Source organism: Pan paniscus, chromosome 5 (genome assembly GCF_029289425.2).
Source record: "Pan paniscus chromosome 5, NHGRI_mPanPan1-v2.0_pri, whole genome shotgun sequence".
NCBI classification, from domain to species: Eukaryota; Metazoa; Chordata; class Mammalia; order Primates; family Hominidae; genus Pan; species Pan paniscus.
The window spans coordinates 129452698-129472788 of NC_073254.2; the positions used below are offsets into that span (position 1 = coordinate 129452698).

The window sequence follows — 20091 nt, forward strand, 5'->3', positions numbered from 1 at the left end:
TTTGTGGCAGAAACATTTTAATTGTAAACAGCAAGGCTCTCTGCCAGGCAGCCCAGATGAACAGGGGTGGCACTGTGCTGGGGTGAGGTGGTTTCTTTGTGGGAACGAAAGCAGACAGGCCACCCTTGTCTAGCCCTGGGCCCCTGTCCCCAAGGCCAGCTCGCTGAGCCTGCGCTCCTCCTGGAAGCGGATGAGGGCATCTCTCTGGTTGACCAAATCCACCAGCTTCCTCAGGACCTGGTCCTCAGCCTGCCGATCAGCAGCTGTCTTTAGAGTTTCTAAAAGGAGGAGACAAAGCTTAGAGAACAGGGAACTGGGCAGGGAAGCAGGAGGGCCACAACCTAATCCCAGCCTATGTGATTTCTATAACCCGGGCTTTGTTTCCTAAGCTGCCAAATTAGGAGGGTTGCCAACACCAGTGGTTTTCTAGCACTACTGAGCAGCACGATTTTTTTTGAAGGAGATCTTATATAAAAGCCAACTGTGCAGCTCTGATTGAACTGAAGTGAGAAGGGGCTTTGGAGCCCCCTCCTCTGGCTTCCTCCTGAATTGTCTCAGAGGTACACAGACTAGAGCATCATGCTGCTTGGTCAGTATCTGAGATCATGAGGCTTGCATGACACATCCCTGGGATGTGTCTGCTTCTCCCCACATTTCACCTACCTTCCCGGTTCATGTAGCCTCGTAGCTCCTGGTCCAGCTGCCACTGTTTCTCCTCCAGATTCAACTCCTGCACCCTGTGGAGGTCAGGGATTGTAGAAGCAGAGCTGTCTAAGGTGCCCAAGAGGCTGGAGCCTGGCTCATGGGCCACTGTCACCATCCCCTTCCCCTTACGTGATCATGAGCTCAGCCTCCTCAGCCACCAGGCTGTTTTTCTTGTCAACGAGCTGTAGCAGCTGTCCTACCCATAGTTTCTTTTGCTGTTCTGGGGAACCTGAGAAGAAGGAAGATGGGTGGGGTGATCAGGAGGCTTCCAGCCAGCACCACAGGAGTTATAGGCTTAGGGGAGACAGGAGAGCCGGGTGTCACAGGTATGTGTTAGCTGTGTGGCATAGCCACTGGGACTCCTACGGGCTGGAGCGTGGAGCTGAACACAGTGCTAGAAGGCAGAGGGGTGTCCTAGCTTGTCACTCACTGCTCTGGCGCCTCAAGGCCAGCTCCAGCTTCACGCCCTCGGCCTCTAGCTCCCTCAAGGCAGCCTCAATCTCATTTAGTCGCCGTTGGATGGTCTGAGGGGTACAAGACAGAATATCCAGGAGTCTCTAGGTTGCTCAAGAACAGAGCACTGGAGGAACTCTGATCTCAGTCTCAGAACTTTGACCCCATCAGAATTTTGGGAACCCCTGGGCTTCACCTGGGCCTTGCAGAACCTCTTCATCTCCTCCTCCTTCGCACGGCGCAGCAGAGTCCGACGCCATGTTGGGTAGTTATTCATGGTGGCTGAGGTCTTGGCAAAGGTCTGCAGGGCCTATGGGAGGGTCAGGCCAGTCAGGGATAGGGCCTGGGCCCCCTGGTGGATAGGAGTGTTGTTTGGAAAGGCAGAAAATAACCCGTGCTGAAGTGGGGTAAGCTCTGGTAGAAAAGGTAGAGGCCAGAGATATGACAGGCCAAGTGAGAGGACATTCCAAGAGAAGGGTGCAGTGGACCAGTGCAGGTTTCTCCTGTAGTGGGCTGGAGAGCGTTTTGTGGCTGCACGCTGGCCCACTCACCTGTTCCACATCTGAGTCCAAAGGCACATCTTCTTCTTCCTCTTCACTGGAGAAGGGACTCTCTTTTTCCTCCTTCTCCATGGCCACAAGAGCTAAGAAGAAGAACTGAGAAGTTCTACTGCCTCCAGCGCCTGCCCCAGTCAGGCAACAAAGAGCATGGTGGTGACGGAGGCCCTGCAAGTCTGGTAAAGACTGAATGTATGTGTTGGGGCATGGGAGGAACTGAGAAGAATGGAGCAGAGGAGAGGCTGCCACGGCCTGGGATCCCCACAACTTCCCTCTGTATTCCCCAGAATTCCTCTGCAGGAAGCCAGTGCTCCCACCCTGTCCCACCCTGGGTCAGCACATCTGTGAGGATGGGTTACCTTGAGGGCTCTGGACTGGCAGGCCCCAACCCACAAAGCTGCTCTCCAGGGCGTGGCGGGCCAAGGCGGAGCAGCTGCGGGGAGGCTTGGGTGGAGGCTCCATTTCCGGGTCAGGGGTAAGGTTAAGGGAGGACAACCGCTGGCGCTCCGGGCTGGAGAGGCGGATCTGCCGACGGGTGGGCTGGCTGGGATCTGGAACAGGACTGGCCCCCTCCTGCGAGGCTGTGGGAGTTGAGAGGCCTGGTGGCATGCTATTCTCACTTGGTGTGAGGAGCTCCTGGAAAAGCCACCATGTGGTCTGGTCAGTGACCTGCCCAGGGTGGAGTGAGGTCGGGGGGTGAGGCTACCCCTTCGGAGCAAAGGTGAGCCTTGGCATTCATTCGCTTAAAACCATTTACAGTGTCTGGCTGTGTTTTAGATACTTGAGAGAACAAGAAGTGTAAGCAGACAGGCATCCCTGCCTTCACAGAGCTTACATGCTAGTAGAAGAAGACAGTCAGTTACCCCCAGCAAAGTGCTGGTTTGACGAGACCCTCTTCCTCTTCCCATGCCCCAATATACATACACGCCTTCAGTCTTTACCGGACTCTCAGGGCCTCTATCGCTGCCTTCCTCTTTGTGGTCTGGCTGGGGCAGGTGCTGGAGGCAGTAGAAATGTCCTGGAAAGGGTAGAGAGGGGAGGAGGCATCTGGTGTGGGCAGCCCAGTGCCCAGACACGCAACAGTTTATGAAGGAAGGTGGGGAAAACAAGACAGATTTGCAGGTGAATTTCTGCCAGCCTCCTGTTCCTCAGAACCACACATCTGGAGCTTTGCAGGGGACAGAGAAGACCCTGAGCTCAGGAGACCGAAGTGCCATCTTGAGCCTGTTTCCATCCTGTGCCTCTCTACCTCAAGCTCTGTGTCCCCCAAGCAGGGCCAGGCCCAGAGTCTCTCTGGAGGTCTCCCAGGCCCACTCACCATCTCCTGGGTGCTGCTCATAGCCACCTGGCCACAGTGTGGCCTCACAGGTATGGCAGCGGAAGCAGCTCCGGTGGAAGAAATGGCCGTTGACACAGAGGCGTTCCAGGACATAGAGGTGTTCCCCACAAAGTGCACACAGGTCCCCAGCACCGGCCTGCGTGGACCCCCAGGACACAGGGTCAGGTGGAGCCAAGGCCAGCTCCAAACTTCTTTCCCTCCCATGAAACGCCCCTGCCCTGCCCTCCCCAGGCTTCTGCCTGCACACGAAGCCTGGCTCTCACCTCCTGGTGTTGGGATGGGGGTGTCAGGGGTACACCAGGCTCTGGGTCAGGTGGCACCTCAGTACTTGGGGTCTCGGCCTCCATCTAAGGAGGTAAGTGCTCAGGCAGGGAGGGTAGAGGGGCAGGGCCAGCTGGGAGGGGATGCGTACAGATGAACACAAGGGGCTGAAGGGAAGGGGAGTGAGACTAGGCAGGGAAGCTGGATGGGGGGGTTATAGGACCTGGGGTGGGGAACAAGACATGGGATGAGAAATAGGGAAGACAGTACCGGGAAAGGGGATAAAATGTGGGGTAGGAGACCGACCCACCCCTGCCTGCATTCACCTCCAAGCGCAGCTTCTTGCCACCAGCATCCTCTGCATTTTCCTGCAATAAGTCCTAACAGCTCTAAGTGTGATGTTTTGAGCTCCCAGTCCTCCCCACTTTCTGAATGTCCTCACCATCACCCCAGGATCTCCACTGGGTAACCCCCTGCCCACTCCTCCCTGCTCAGCTCCAGCCCTGCCTAAACTCTCCACCTTGGCCCGGGATCGCTGCAGGGTCCTCTGAAGTTTACTAAGGAATAATACAGCACTGGAGGTCCCTGGGGAGGCCTGGCTGACAGGGCCTGTGGGGAGAGCCAGGGCATCAGTGTGGATGGGGGGTGCCAATACTGTACTCCCAGAACAGACAGACAGTCACTCTCCAACCCAGAAGGACACCTCTCCCAGGCTGGCCCTCAGAGGGCACCTTCTTCGTCTTACACACACACACACACACACACACACACACAGAAGGACACCTCTCCCAGGCTGGCCCTCAGAGGGCGTCTTCTTCCTCTTTCTGACACACACACACACACACACACACACACACACACGGCACCTTCTCCCTCTGTCTCACACACACACACACACGGCGCCTTCTCCCTCTGTCACACACACACACACACACCTCCCCATCCCAGTTATCCTGCCCGCCTTTCCTTCAGGTCACCTGGGCTGTGGGCCGTGCTCTTGAAGGCACTGTGGAAGTGGCTGAGGTAGGCAATGAGGCCCAGTGGGTCACTCCCTGCTACCACGGCCTGTGCAGACACCACCGGTGTGATGCCCAGCTCATTCTCCGCCACCTTTAGTGCCCAAGCAGTTGCTTCCAGAGCTCCCAGCCCCTGCAGCTCTGAGGGTTCCCTGTGGGATGTCAGGGAGAAAAGCCAACTAGAGACAAGAACCTAGCCCCACTGAGGGGAGGAAGGGCAGCAGGAGGGGAGGGACAGCAAGCAGCAGCTGGGGTACAAGAAGGCTTGAAGGTAGGTGTGTAGTCTCTGCTACCCAGTGCCCAACCCAGTGACACTACTCCTGGCTTTGGGGGCCTGTGCCATTCACAAAGCTCTCCACTATCTGAATGCATTAGAGTCTCACAAGACTGTCGGCAGATGCAGGGAAGCACAGTGTCTCTAGGATTCAACTGGATATGCTAACTCCTACACTGAGATCATGAGAGAGAGGTGGGTCTGCCAGGGACTCACAGCAGGCCAGGCTGCAGCCGGTGCACCAGGGCACACAGAGCTAGCCCATCAGCCCAGGAGGAAGACAAATCGGAGACGTGGACTCCCGGGTACCCAGCTGTCTGCTCCTGGCACCAGCGTAGCAGCTCCTCCTGGGTGCCTGCTGACCCTGGGAAAGAAGGCTGCGCTGTGCCCAAGGCCCCCTCTGCCCATCCCAGGCATATAGGGAGCCCAGCTGCTGCATGTGGGAGTTCTGTAGGGGAGGAGGAGTCAGGGACCCACCTCTACTAGGGTACCAGCCTAAAGCTCACTATCAGCAGCCCTCCATCCCAATTCTCTTTAAAAACAATCTCTTTGGAATAAAGTAGAGGAGTGAATAAAGTGAAATCGCAACTGGCCACATAGAGGGCAGCAGACTAAACTGGGGGCAGGGGAGGTTGCCCGCACCACTATGGCTGTAACAGTGGTTCAAACACTAATGCGCTTACATTCAGACTGGCAGCCAACTGCTGCCTGTGCGGTGCTGCCCCTCCGTTCCTCCAGCAGGCCCCCAACTAACCCACCAGCCAACAATGAGTGCTCCGGCACGCTGCTCCTGTCCTGAGGCTGCAGCTGCTTTGCGGGGACCACCTGGGCCTCGCTGGGTAGTACATATTTTGGTCACCCCTTGGGAGGAAGGACTGCTCACCGGTGGCTGGCATCCCTGTATCTGTCTTGTCGTTGTTCCTCTGCACAGGCTCCTTGGCTAGCACATCATACAGGTCTCGTACCTAAGGCAGCCCCGCTCAGGTCTCAAGGCAGGCTGGCCACACAGCCCCTGAGTCCAGGGGTAAGGGCCTGCCGGGGGTAGGACTGACCCCAAAGGGCAGCGACTGGGCAGGGAAGGCCTGACCTGGGGGAAGGGGGTTGGCTTGGGAAGGCTGGTGGGTGTGTCAGGGGTCTGACCTGATTGGGGGTCACTGCCCGGAGGTTCAGGTTGGGGTAGCGGGTGGCTGGGTCCAGCCCATACTGGGCCACATTGCGATGCATGTTTTCTGGGGACGTCTGTGACAGAAGCTGGTACAGGCTCTCACTGAGGGGGTGAGGGTAAGGGGCAGGGGCATGAATGGGAGGGTACCTGTCAGCACCCACCCCTCAGGAACTGCCAGGCCTTTTCTTCTGCCTATTCCTCCGTCTGTTCACCCAGCACCCCTGCCCCTCTTCCTGAACCTTGTCACATGTCCTGCCCTGCCCACATCCCCCTGAACTCAGGTCTTACCGCTCAGCCAACACCTCTAGGGACTCAGCACCCTCTGCCCACCGCTTCACCATCCAGGCTGCATCAAAGGCTGCCAGGAAGCCCCGTGCCACTCCAGTGCCCAGGGGCCAGAAGGGCTGCAGTGTCAAAGGAATAGGAAGCAGCTCAGGGAGAATCCAAAAGGCACATCGCAAGCCCAGATATCCACCCAGGTCACAGCAGAAGGGGCTGTCCCCACACCAGGCAGCCCTTAGCTCCTCCCCTCTGCAGGCAGACCTTTTTATCCCCTCCTCCATACTAGGCAGCTCCCTCCCCTAACCATGAAACCCCTGTGCCTCCTGAACCCCTCACCTCCACCAGGCAGTCCCCCACCAGTCCCAGCAGCAGGCGGGCGCCATGCTTCTCTTGCACACGAGCAGAACTCTCTGCCCGCATCATGCTCGTGAAGTCAAAGGCAGAGACATCAGGCTGCCCATGGGCATCCTGGGCAAACTCTAGTTTCCCGAGCTTGCCATGGGTTGCAAAGTCAGCAGCTGCCCGGGCAAAGCGCTGCAGAGCTTCGGGCACCACATTGGCACTGCCCAGCAGCCGATCGGTGTCTGGCCAGTCCTGTATGGTCAACAGAGCAGAACCTCAGAGACCTCTGAGAGCAGGGTCAGTGGGCCAGTGCCACCCCCTTGGGCGCAGAAGGTGCACATCCTGGGGCCCAGAGAAGGAAGGGGCTGCCCTAGACTACACAGCAGTTGAAGGCTGAGCTGGGACTAGAATTCCAGCAGCCTGGAATTCTCAAAGCCCTTTCTTCAGCACTCACCCTGCTGCTGGGTGTCCCAGGCTCTGTTCTGCCCATATCATTACTGTCATATACTTGCCACAAACTCAAGAGCTTTAGTTTGTCCATCACTTAGAGACAACATGCCTAATTTATCAGGGTACTCATGAGAATTAGATGAGAGATGCAAATTTAACTCTCAACACAGTATCTAGCACATGGTAGGCACTCAACTAGTTCATTCATTCAGCAAATACATACCCAGCGCTTACTATGTATTTGGCACTGTTCCAGGTACTGGCAATTAGCAGCAAGCAACAGACAAAGAGACAAAAATGCCTGCCCTCATGGAGCTGACACACATCTACTGTGGCTGGTATAAGGTGTTTAGCCCAGCATATGATTCCTGTTGCCTTGCCTTGTAAATCCCAGGGGAGAACTTTTTTTTTTTTTTTTGAGACAGAGTTTCACTTTGTTGCCGAGGCTGGAGTGCAGTGGCACAATCTTGGCTCACTGCAACTTCCGCCTCCCAGGTTCAAATGATTCTCCTGCCTCAGCCTCCTGAGTAGCTGGGATTACAGGCACCCGCCAACAAGCCCGGGTAATTTTTGTAGTTTTAGTAGAGATGGGGTTTCACCATGTTGGTCAGGCTGGTCTTGAACTCCTGACCTCAGGTGATCCACCCACCTCGGCTTCCCAAAGTGCTGGGATTACAGGCATGAGCCACCATGCCTGGCCAAGAGAACTTTTAGAGGTAAAGTTAATGCCAGGACAAAGGCAGGAGAGGACGGGGTCCCCACACCCAGGTGTCAACTATGTCCAAGCCTAGCCCCTGCCTCCTGGGGCTCACCACCCAGCCTCTCCTGGCCAGGACTGGGCCTCACCTGGCGCAGCACCCCCAGCCGCAGCAGGCACTGCTTCTTGGCTGTCATCACAAAGTAGTGGGTGTCATCCTTGTAGTACACAATGTTCTCCAGATCAATGCCTGGGGGTACAGGGCAGGGGACAGTAGATATGTCTCCTGATAATGCATCACCTTCCCTAAACATCCCAACATGGCCTGACCTCTGAGCTGGGATCCCAGCTTAGGCTGCAGTGAGTGCTCCAAGCATAGAACCCCACAAGTTCTGATGACACAAACAACCATCTGTCCCAGGCCCAGGAGGCCTGAGGACTTAGAGCAAAGAGGGAAGCTTGGAGGGGGGTGGCATTTGGGAGACCTGCACCACCTGGTCGCATGGCAGTGCAAAACCAAAGTAAACAGAGGCACCTTCTTGAAGTACCACTTAAGCAAAACTCCCATACACAGGTTCATCTGTGAGAGATTCCAGGATTTTTCATGCTGGGTGGTCAACTAGGGCTGTGCTTGCTTAATCCCTGAGGGGACAGGTTCCTTCTCCTTTGCTGCTGAGACCAAAAAAACAGAAAAGTGTGGAGTTCCTTGCAGTGAGGACAAGTTTGGAAGGCAGAGGCAGGAGCCAGGCCACAGTCAGGCGGGGGAGGGGAAATTCAGCAAGAGGGTCCCTGACCTGTGGCTTTGAGAAGGCTCTGGAAGAAGCTCTGGTTGTAGATCCTGGCTACACCACTGATCTCCGGCACCTGTGTCTCCTCCACGGTGCGTCCATTCACAAAGTTGGCTGTGATGCCAATGGCCAGTTTGCCTCGCATTTCTCGAACTTTGAAGCCTAGAGGTGGCGGTAGGTGAACAATGGCAGGAGGAGGGGGTTATAACAATCTAGAAAGGCCCAGGATGTGCCAGAGATGCTGGCTTCTTTGAGGGAAGTGATCACTCACCTTCAGGGACGAATTTACCTCCTGCAGCCGAGATAAGGACGTCAAATTCATAGTTGGCCAGCTGGGCAGGGGGGTTGGGTTGGAGCTGGGCATGCCAGCCACTCCCTAGGGCAGGGGGTATGAGAGGCACAAAGGTGTAGAAGTCGTAAGAGCCCCTATACTCTCAGGACAAACCAGTGAAATCATCAAAATGTGTAAAGGACTCTCTGGTTTAGAAAGCAATGATATATTATCTATCAGATTACACCTTCACAGCAGCTATGGAAGGCAGGTGAGGAAGGAAGTGTTATTCTTGTTTTGCAAATGCTCAATCTCAGGCTCAGAGTGGCTTGCCCAAGGCCACACTATTAGAAAAGGAGACTCCTGGCTGGCATGGTGGGTCATGCCTGTAATCCCAGCACTTTGGGAGACCGAGGTGGGTGGATCACTTGAGGTCAGTAGTTCGAGACCAGCCTGGCCAACACAGTGAAACCCCGTCTCTACTTAAAAAAATACAAAAATTAGCTGGGCATGGTGGCACATGCCTGTAATCCCAGCTCCTCAGGAGGCTGAGGCAGGAGAATCACTTGAAACTGGGTGGCGGAGGTTGCAGTGATCCGAGATCATGCCACGGCACTCCAGCCTGGGTGACAGAACGAGACTCTGTCTCAAAACAAAAACAGAAAAGGACACTCCTGGCCCACCCTTTTTCAGACACTGGCCAAGTTCCTGATGGGGGAGGGGGAGATTCCAGGGAGCATAGAAATACTTACCCTTCCTAGGAGGGGGCTGGAGGCCAGTGAAAGTGACACCCCAGTGAATTTCCACCCCCAGCAGCAATGCTACCTTCAGCAGAAGCAGCTGGAGCTGCCGGATGCCTGGAAGGGAGAGGACATTAGGAACAGGGACCCTAGGGCAGCACAAGCTCCCTATGTACCAGTGTGTGCCTGGTCAGGGTCAGACTGGAAAAGGTCTTAGCAATCACTCAGCCCAAAAGCCCATTTATAGATGGGGGACCTGAATCTTCAAGGTCACCTGGCTGATACGGATCTTGTCCACTTCGACATTTGGCTGGCCCAGCATTTCCCCACTGGCCTGCCTCTAGGCCCAGGCTCACCCGCCCCTCCAGGCCACCACGTGGTGCTCACTGATGTGGTCCAGGGTGCCAGTGCAGAAGCGCCCGTAGAACTTCTTAGCACCGAGTGCCCGCAGGTCGTGGATGGTGAAGGGCCAGAGGTGGAGCACGTTGTGGCGAGAGAACTTGGTGCGCTTTTCCACCAGCACCACTCGGGCCCCCAGCAGCGCCAGCTCCACAGCGACCCGCAGCCCGCAAGGTCCAGCACCCACCACCAGGCACTGTGAACACACAGGGCAGTGAGGGCATGGCATCCTGTCCCTCCTCTGACTCCCCGCATGCTCCACACCCCATCCCAGGCACCGTGTATCCACCTTGGTGCTGGTGCAGGCCCGGCCCTGCTGGTAGACAGGCTGGCCTGCTCGCTTGTCCAGCTTGGTCCACAGTGACTTGGCGCTCCAGTAGTTGAGCTGGTCCTTGATCTTGTGGTACTGGGGCAGCCCCCCACCGGGTTCCAGCCCCAGGGCCCCACACAGCTCCTGGAAGCTGCTCAGCACGTCCTGGCACAGCTGGGCCTGCAGGAAGCTCTCAAAGTGGGCATGCGCTGGGTTGGTGGAGGTAGGTGAAGCCATGGAGGCCTCCTGGGGAGGGCAGCAGCTGGGCAGAGGCGAGTGGCTGGAGAGGTGGAAAAAGAAGGGGAAGAGGCTGGAGAACAGAAGAAATAAAAAGGAAGGGGAGGCGAAGAGAGCAGGCTGGTGTCCCCAGGGAGCTCGGGATTCACCAGTGATTGGCTCTGCTCCTCCCAGCCCATTCCCCTGCCAGCATCTGCTCCAGAGACAGCTGCTATCCCGTCCACTCCAAGTGAAATTTGCCAAATTTGGAAGTGAAAAACATTAGTCTTGGGCACAGAGGGCACATGGGACACCAGGGGAGCCTCCAGTTCAGCCTCCCTGTCCAGGGATCTCCAAGCCCTGGGGTAGGAATTCTTAGCCTGCCTTCCTTAGGCCTTGGAATCAGGGCGTGCGGGGATTTCTTAGATGTGGAGAGGACAGAGCTGCCTTTGCATGCAACACAGGGACAGATCTGATACCCACAACCCCAGCTGCTGAGCATACATCCTGCCCCATCTCCCTCCAAGCGTCCCTGTGCCGGCGCCCCTTGATGGCCTCAGTGCCACGCTGGGTGTGAGAAGTGTCTCATGGCAAGGGCAAAGTTTTCCTCAGCACTCGTGCTTGCCTCCTGACAGAGAAACAGCCTCTGTCGGCGTAGGTTCCACTTCCCTCCACCAAACTGCCTCAACAAACGGCGGGAGGATGTTGCGACTGACTGGGGAACGGAGGCCTGGGTCTATTTCTGACGCACTGTGGTCAAAACACTTCCTCTGTGAATGTGCCCTACTCCAGGGGGCCGTGGGTAGGGCTGGGGGTCGACCGCAGCCGGGTTCGCCCCTCCCAGGTTCCCCCCTCCCTGATCGACCCCTACCCCGCCCCGCCCCCTGTGCGCCCGGGCGCGCTCTCCCAGGAATCTCCGGAGACAAGGCCTCGCTTTGTCGCCCCCTCCCACGCCACCTGAAGAGTGCCCGAGGGGGTTTCTCACGCGGGGCCCAGAAGGGATCAGAGGGTATGGAGGAGGCGGGTGTCCACGGCAGCGTTAGGGAGGGTGAATGGCAGCAGTGGGGGCAGGTCCCTGAGGCTCAGGCCCCTCCACCATCCAGCTGCCCCTCCGTTCCCAGCCCGCCGCGCCGAGACAGGAGATGAAAGCCTCCCGCTGCGGGTGGCCCGGACGAGGGCAGACGGAATCTCATGACGGAAGGGCAAAGATCTTTCTTGGGGGTGGAGGGTGGAAGGAGGAAGACCTCGGCGAAAGGGGAGAAAGGAGCGACCCAGCCTGGAAACGCCAGGACAAAGGCTGTGAGAGGGGTGGAGCGGTCTGAAAGGATGGAGAGGGAGCTGGACCGCGGGCGGCAGCAGTGGGGGTCCCCGACACTCTGGACGGCAAAGTCCGGACGCAGGGTGAGCAGGGCTGGGCTGAGGGAAGACCTGCCTGACCTGCCAGGTGTGGTTCCCGAGCGACCGCAGCTGCATTTCCCCGGAAGCGCACCCCACCTCACCCCACCCGGCCGCGGGGCTCGCAGCCGGATCCGCTGGACGACTTACCGGCGGCTCCGAAGCCGGGAGGGGCCGCTTCCTGTTGGGCTGGCAACCAGGTCTGAGCGGGTGGGAGGGCGGGGGCAGGGGCGGGGGCGGAAACGCCGAGATCGGGCGGGGATGCTGGGATGCGGGGCGGCCCGGGGCGTGCGCCTGAAGTCGCGCGGAGTGTGGGCTTCCGCGAGGGGCGCGGGGCGCCGCCCGGGCTTTATTCGCGACTCATTAGCATCTCATTACTTCTGGATCCCTCCACCGCCTCCAGCGGGGACAGTCTTGGGCCCGCCCATGCCTGCAGGGTGGCGCCCGAGGGCGTGGCGCTGCGGACACCCCGTTCCGCTCTGGGGCCTCTGGGTGGGTCTGGCCTGTTGGGGGCTGAGGAGCTCGAGGGTCAGGGCGCCCAGTGCTGGACCGCGCACCCTCGGCTTGGGCTCCTTGCCGGTGCTTGCGCGTGCAAGGCTAGCTCTTTCCCCGCGGCAAGGCGAGGACCACCCGCCCCCGGCGCGGTCCCAGGTCCGCTGGCAGCCTCCCAGCGCCGGGCCGAGAGGGCGCTCAGGCTCCTCAAGAGGTTTGGAAAAGCCGGCGGGTCCGAGGGTGGCGCCGGAACGTCTGCGCTCCCCTCCGGTTTCCCACCTGGAGATCCACGGCCCGGGCGCCCCAGGATGGATCCAAGCGCAGAGTGCGCCTCCCATGAGAGAGGTCGACCCCTAAGCCCGGGCCGAGGGCAAAGGGCGCGGATTAAAGTCCTGGAAACTCAGCAATCTGCAGCTTCCAAATGGATATGAGAAGTGAGAGGGAAGGGGATGGCGGGGCGGGTTAGACCACCACTAAGAGATGGGGAATGGGAGGGGTGTGTGGAAGAGAGACCAAGTCTTCAAAGAATGCCTTAGAGTGAGGACCCACGGGACTGTCTGCTGAAAAGGGCTGGAGAGGCCTTTGGGATCAGCTTCGTCGTATTCCCGATAAGGAACAGCGCCTAAAGTGAAGGGACGCGTCCAGTCTTTCAGCTAGTTAATATAAAAAACATCGTCTCATTTATTGACCGTCATCCTATGAGTATTACCTCAATATCAGTGCTTGCAACAGTCCCATTTTACCAAAAAGGAAACTGAGTCACAGATGTTCTGTGATCTGCACACAGCAAGTGGCAGAGCTGTTTGGGGGCCCAGGTCTGTCAGCTCCACCACCCCAGGGTTGACCCAAAATGACGCATGAAAGGCTGGCATTATAAGATGCTGTTTCTTGTTTAGAGGAAGTGATACTGTTACACTGGAAGCACTAATAAAACCCAGGAATAAATAAGAGGGTTGCTGTCCTTGAGATCCAGAGACCATAAAGAGCTGGGAGGGAATAGGGCTCTCCCTTTATTCTCACTTTGCATTTCATCTGGAAAATATCTGAGACCCAGTAAGACCTGAACACTCACTGTTCCCAGCTCGAGCTGAGAAGCAGGCAGTGGGACGAAAGCAAGGGGAAATGCCTGTTCTCTGCCAGGAGAGGCGAGGGAATTCAGCCAGGTCACGCTCAGAAAACTAGGGCAGCCTCTCAGTTGGGCCCATCCTAGCTTTTGAGTGACACGTCATTTGGCTTGAAATGAATTTGCCGAATATCAGACACACCCATATTTAAATACATGGTGTAAAAACGTTCTAAAGTCCACTACAGCTGGTTTACCCTGGGCTCCACCACCCCAGGGTTGATTCAAGATGATGCGTGAAAGACTGGCATTATACGAAGCTATGTCTTGTTTAGAGGAAGTGAACTGTCACGCTGGAAACACTAATAAAACCGAGGAATAAAGAGGAGGGTTGCTGTCCTTGAGATCCAGAGACCATAAGAGATCCCGAGACAGTCCCTGGCTTCTAGAATAATCTCATTTCCCTTTCACTAGCAGATGGTACACAACTAGCCGCTCCACTTACTACAACTACAGCGGCTACAACTAGCCGCTCCACTTTGCAAAGGCTTAGTGGGGTCTGGCTTGACTCAATGCCTTTTGCCAAGCAGGGTCATGTGGCTCTATGAATGACACATCATAAAATTTGTCTTTAAAGAAGATCAGAGAACAATAATGAGTTCATCAGTGCTAAAAACTGCTGACTTGAAGTTTCAACTTATGCTAATTAAATACTTAACATGGGGGCATAAAGCAGCAGGGAATACATTGTTCTGGAATCCAGAAGGTCTGGTTGGATTCCAGCTTTGCTTCACGCTAGCCTAGTGTGACCTTGGATGTCACCAACCACACTTCGTCTGCCCATCTCTAAATGGAGGCAGTTTAATTACTCAGCCTTCTCAGCCCATTTCTACTCCAAAATCCTATCATTCAATGCTGTCCTAAGAAATGAACAGACTAGAAGACCCAAACCAAGTTCTACTTAGAATTTCTTCCAAGAAAAAAAAAAAAAAACTCTATTAAAGCTATTTATTAACCACAAGAATTTCTCTCCTTAATTAGAATCTTGAGTCATGATTCAAATTATGTGTATGTAGAACTAAAAATACTGGCACAATCACATTGGCCAATTCATATTGGATCAAATAAGTGGGTGACACATGAAGTCAGTTTAAAAAGAGTCCCATTCTAAGGCTGGGCACAGTGGCTCATGCCTGTAATCCCAGCACTTTGGGAGGCTGAGGCGGGCAGATCACCTGAGGTCGGGAGTTCGAGACCAGCCTGAGCAACATGGAGAAACCCCAACTCTATGAAAAATACAAAATTAGCCGGGCATGGTGGCACATGCCTGTAATCCCAGCTACTCAGGAAGGCTGAGGCAGGAGAATCGCTTGAACTCGGGAGGTGGAGGTTGTGGTAAGCTGAGATCGTTCCATTGCACTCCAGCCTGGGCAACGAGGGTGAAACTCCGTCCAAAAAAAGAAAAAAAGGAGTCCCATTCTAATGTTTTTGCAAACGGTAAAACCTAGCAGTAGCCTAGGTTAAAACCTGAGCCATTAAGACAGGATCCTCCTTCCTCTGCCCCATACCATATTCTGTCACCTCCCAATTTCTTATCTCCTGGGCCCAGAAACTGGGTCCCTAGTACTGTAGGTGACATGTTTAAGTCACCTGTAATATGGCTTTGTACCTGCAGGCCAGTATCTTCAAGCAACAAACCCATGGTCCTGGGCCGGGAAGCTGTGGCTGCAGTATAGCCAGAGACAGAGCCCATGATTTAAAAAGTGACATCTGTGCCAAAGGTGTAGAGAGTGCCATGAGAGGATGTGACAACATGGTTTGATTGAGGTTAGAGGACAGATGAGTAGTCATGAATCAGAGTGGGGGCAGACAACTTTCAAGGCTGAGAAACCACCTGCCACAAAGCCTTCAGGCAGGAAAGAGCTGGGTATGTTTGGGGAACACCAAGGAACCACGTGACTGGAAATGAGAATGGGGAAGAGGGTCCCAAGAGGAAGTTGGAGATTTTATTCTAAAGGCCAATGGAAACTCTGTAGAAGGATTTTAAGCAGAGCAGAGACACGGTCATATTTATCTTAATAACTAATGCAAATCCATTCATTTAGCAAGGCACTCTGTTTGATGCTAAGCTAAGGGTACAATGGTGAGCCCAAACAGATCACCACTTCCAGTGGAGAAAGCTCAGCAGGAGGTGGTAGAAAGGATCAATCAGGTCTTTCTCAGGAGTACAGGCAAGTGACATGGTATAGTGAGGATGGGAGAAGTGGATGGAGTCAAAAGATATTTCAAGGTGAAACTGACATAACATGGCCATGAATTGGGTGTGGGGGTGAGGTGGGCCCCTTCAAGAATGACACCCAGCTTTGTCTCTTGGCTTGGAGTGGGTAAATCACAAACTTGGGGCCCCCATTCTTTCCTATTTTTCCTTCCCACCTTATTCCTCTGTATGCTGCTTTTTACTCAATACCTTCCCCAGAAGTCAAAGCACAATTATGATTTCATAGATTCTGAGATAACACAAGGACTCTACCTTGAGAGGCTGCAAAGATTAAACACATAAATAGGTTCAGGATCAGTTAAATACTTGCCCATATTTTTGTAATAAGACTGCCTTTGCCCTTCAAACACTAAGATTATAAGAAACATTTATCCAGAAGCCACTTAACCAAACTAAAATTATCCTGACAGGTGGATTTTTAAAATATAGTTTTGTTTTTAACTCTGATTTAGTCTAAGGAAGCTTCAGTTTGACTTTTCATTTAACAAGGATACAGTCATATGAATGAACTAAAACCAATACCCAAACTATTCTTTTGGAAAATCATCTTTGAATTATATTTAAAGTGACATATTATGGATATTACGAATTCAGAATAAAAGTTCTCTATCCTGACCCCTGCTCAAATTTTTTCCTTTTTTCACACTTCACACTGAATATAGTACCACTTTTCAGACTCACATAAAAAAGCTAAGATCCCTTGCTGTTACCAAAATGTGTTTAAATTCCTACATTTTGTATTACTGAGAATGTGGGCTGAGTACAGTGGCTTGTGTCTATAATCCCAGCACTCTGGGAGGCTGAGGTGGGAGGATCACTTGAGCTCAGGAATTTGAGACCAGCCTGGGTAACGTAGTGAGACCTTGTCTCTAAAAAAAAATCTAAAAATTAGCTGAGTGTGGTGGTGGTGCATGCCTGTGGTCCCAGGTACTCAGGAGGCTAAGAGGCTGTAGTGAGCCATGATCATGCCACTGCACTTCAGCCTGTGACAGAGCAAGACCCTACGTAAAAAAAAAAAAAAAAAAAAAAAAAAAAGAAATGTAATCGAATGAGCTTTAGTTTAAAAGCTGTTGATGTCCCATGTTTCAAGTTAGAATGAAATATATATATAAATACACACACACACACACACACACACACACTCTCCAGTAAGCTAAAGTCTTTTGCTGCTTAATTATGTGTAAAGGATTTGAGAGCAGGATAAACTATCATGACATTCCAGCTTCTTTTAGAGGTCACTCCTTGAGAGCTGCTATTTACAAAAGGCAAGGCAAGCAGATTTTTCACAGGTCATTCCTCTTTATCTGCTATTTACAAAAGCAAGACAAAGAGTTTTCTTTCAATTCTTAAGAGTTTAGGCTTAAGTTTAGAAACTGAAAATGAAATTTTACCTTAATGCTTATTAAGGATAACAAAAATAAAACAAACCTACCCTAAACTTAAAATATCCTCAGTCAAAAATTTGAAAAAAGGGCTCACTTACAGAGGCTCCTGTTAACTAAGACATTTTCACCTTACCAGTAACTTTCATCCAACTGGCAAATTTCGATTAAGCTTTTTTTAAAATTATACTTTAAGTTCTAGGGTACATGTGCACAACATGCAGGTTACATAGGTATACACGTGCCATGTTGGTTTGCTGCACCCATCAACCTGTCATTTACATTAGGTATTTCTCGTAATCCTATCCCTCCCCCAGCCCCCCACCCTATGACAGGCCCTGGTATGTGATGTTCCCTGCCTTGTGTCCAAGTGTTCTCATTGTTCAATTCCCATCTATGAGTGAGAACATGTGGTGTTTGGTTTTCTGTTCCTGTGTTAGTTTGCTGAGAATGATGATTTCCAGTTTCATCCATGTCCCTGCAAAGGACATGAACTCATCCATCCTTTTTTATGGCTGCATAGTATTCCATGGTGTATATGTGCCACATTTTCTTACCAATTAAGCTTTAAATCAATAGTAGTGAAACACTAACATGATTATATGGTAGTTACTGAATTTCTGTAGACCGTAACTTTCACTACTATTGTTTTATGTAAAAAAGTTATAATTGTATGCAGGTGGCACATGCTTGTAATCCCAGCACTTTAGGAGGCCAAGGTGGGAGGACTGCTTGAGGCCAGGAGTTTGAGGCCAGCCTGGGCAATATAGTGAGACCCTGTCTCCACTTAAAAAAAGAAAAAAGTATGCTATAATTCCAGACATAGACCCTCAATTTTAGTCAAAAAGTTCTATTACATTAAGCAGGTCACATTCCTTAATTAGTAAGTTCTTATTAAATATGTAATTTTTAATAAGAACTTAATAAGTGGGAAATAAATTACATATTTAATAATAAATAAGAAATTACTTATTTAATAAGAAAATTGTCCTTTTCTTTTGGTTCTATTAACCTTGGGAATAAGAAATCCAGCTTAAAGTTTTAAAAGCCTGTGCCCTAGTTCTGGTTCTACCACTTACTGTATGACATTTGGCAACAGACTTTCTCTTTGGGCTCCATGTTCTCATCTGTCCAATAAGCATAATAATTACTCACCTCACCAGAATGTCATGAAGATTAAGATGAGACATGCCTCCAGTGGTTAAGGTGTGTCCCAGACACTGCTCCCCTCCTCACTCAGATGCCAGTTGTTAGGAGGTAAATTGTGTCCCCCTACTCCAAATTCACATGTTGATGTCCTAATACCCAGCATCTCAGAATGGGATTGTATTTGAAAAGATGATTAAATGAGGACATTAATGTGGGCTGATCCCATAAAACTGGTGTTCTTAAAAGAGAGTAAGACAGAGGGAAGGACATGTGAAGATACAGGCAGGGGAAGACAACTAGAAGGGAGGCCTCAGAAGAAACCAACCCCACTGACACGTTGATCCTGGACTTTTATTTTTTCAGTCACCCAGTCTGTGGTATTTGTTATGGTAGTCATGGCAAACTAATATACCAGTCATGACCAGAGGGGACTGGAGTCCTCCAACCAGAGGGTGCTATATTGTAAATCTGTGTGCCATGACATGGAAGATGTTTGAGACCCAGTAAGATATGATACAGATTTAACAGACCTGGCTTGGCTCCTGGCCAATAGTAAGGACTCCATATTTGGAAGATATTGTTACATTCCCATTTATGAAAACCTAGATAAGCATCTATAATGAGAATCCTAGGTAAGCATTTATAATGAGAATCTTTTTTCATTCCTCAGCATCATTTAATCTGTTGCTCACAACATTTATAACACAAGAACCAACTGTAGAAAATACAGAGTAGAGGTGAGTTTCAAGAAGCACTGGGCAAGCACTTGAATAACTGATTTTGATGGTAAGAGCTCCAGTCATCCCAAGGCAGACCCTCTCCTGGGAGAAAACCAAAGATTCACCTTCAAAACGAGGTGTTTCAGGAGCCCCAAAGCATAACATTCTATTTCCTAAGAAACACACTCTATATTTCTGTTAAAACAATTTAAAAAATGGTACACATTTAGTAGAAAATGAATTGTGAAACACTGCACTAGCAACATCATTTCTCAAGGACACATAAGAAGTACTTTCATGTTCACGACATTTCTTTTGGGTACTCAAGTCATTGAACTTTTTTTTTTTGAGACGGAGTCTCGCTCTGTCGCCAGGCTTGAGTGCAATGGCGTGATCTCAGCTCACTGCAGCCTCCGCCTCCTGGGTTCAAGTGATTCTCCTGTCTCAGCCTCCCGAGTAGCTGGGATTACAGGCGTACACCGCCACGCCCAGCTAATTTTTGTATTTTTAGTAGAGATGGGGTTTCACTATGTTGGTCAGGCTGCCCTCGAACTCCTGACCTCATGATCCGCCCACCTTGGCCTCCCAAAGTGCTGGGATTACAGGCATGAGCCTCCACGCCCGGCGTCATTGAACTTTTTTATTCAAAGGGGTAGAATGTATATGTGGGACAAAGAAAGAGGCTAGATTAACAAAGCTATCATTTCCTTGTTTCTCTTTGACAGCTGGTCAAATAATTCAGGCATAGCTAGGACTGATGCTCAAGCTAGAAACAGGTGGCCCATGCTGTCCAATATAGCAGCCACTAGCCACATGTGCTTATCAAGCATTTGCACTGTGTCCCATGTAACAAGGAACTGGATTTTAATTTTAATAAATTTAATATAAATTTTTAAACTGATACTTATTTCAATTCTTGAAAAAAACTGTTGTCTTAGCTACTTGATATGAGAATCTGTTTTCAACTGTAAGTTGTATGAAATCTAAATACAGATCAAGTATGTCCAATGAACATTAGCATCCAAATGGAGATGTGCAGAAAGTGTAAAATACGCACCAGATTTCGAAAGCTTAGTATGAAAAAGAGAATGTAAAATGTCTCACTAATATATTTTTATATGTTGAAATATTTGGCAAATGTTGGATTAAATAAACTTTTATTAACATTTTCACCTGCTTCTTTTTATGTTTTTAAAAGTTGCTACTAGAACATTTAAAGTGACCTATGTTGTTCACATTATAGTTCTCTTAGTGTAGAGGTAGACTGTTACAGAGCCAGTGAAACTTGACTTATAAATAGCTATGTAACCGTATTTTCTGAATAATCACCTAGCTATCCAGAGTGAGT

General features: G+C 51.7%; 1 protein-coding gene across 8 annotated transcripts in view; it reads right to left on the minus strand.

Moving 5' to 3' along the window:
• The window catches only part of MICAL1 (microtubule associated monooxygenase, calponin and LIM domain containing 1), a 22055-nt gene continuing 1964 nt past the window's right edge, over positions 1–20091 (minus strand). The window contains exons 1-25 of one of the 8 annotated variants that reach the window (XM_003805510.4): positions 11811–12610; positions 10029–10329; positions 9728–9935; positions 9353–9457; positions 8601–8705; positions 8336–8491; positions 7691–7791; positions 6389–6646; positions 6059–6174; positions 5746–5872; positions 5489–5570; positions 4822–4969; positions 4293–4483; positions 3836–3924; positions 3642–3683; positions 3318–3401; positions 3034–3190; positions 2657–2733; positions 2075–2351; positions 1710–1801; positions 1355–1468; positions 1136–1229; positions 835–934; positions 664–737; positions 1–278 (exon numbers count right to left, since the gene is read on the minus strand). In XM_003805510.4, coding sequence (XP_003805558.1) covers positions 130–278; positions 664–737; positions 835–934; positions 1136–1229; positions 1355–1468; positions 1710–1801; positions 2075–2351; positions 2657–2733; positions 3034–3190; positions 3318–3401; positions 3642–3683; positions 3836–3924; positions 4293–4483; positions 4822–4969; positions 5489–5570; positions 5746–5872; positions 6059–6174; positions 6389–6646; positions 7691–7791; positions 8336–8491; positions 8601–8705; positions 9353–9457; positions 9728–9935; positions 10029–10286 — 3204 coding nt within the window. In that variant the 5' untranslated portion in view covers positions 10287–10329; positions 11811–12610 and the 3' untranslated portion in view covers positions 1–129. The other 7 variants (XM_063604980.1, XM_008972092.4, XM_063604981.1 and 4 more) reach the window with 7 other exon arrangements.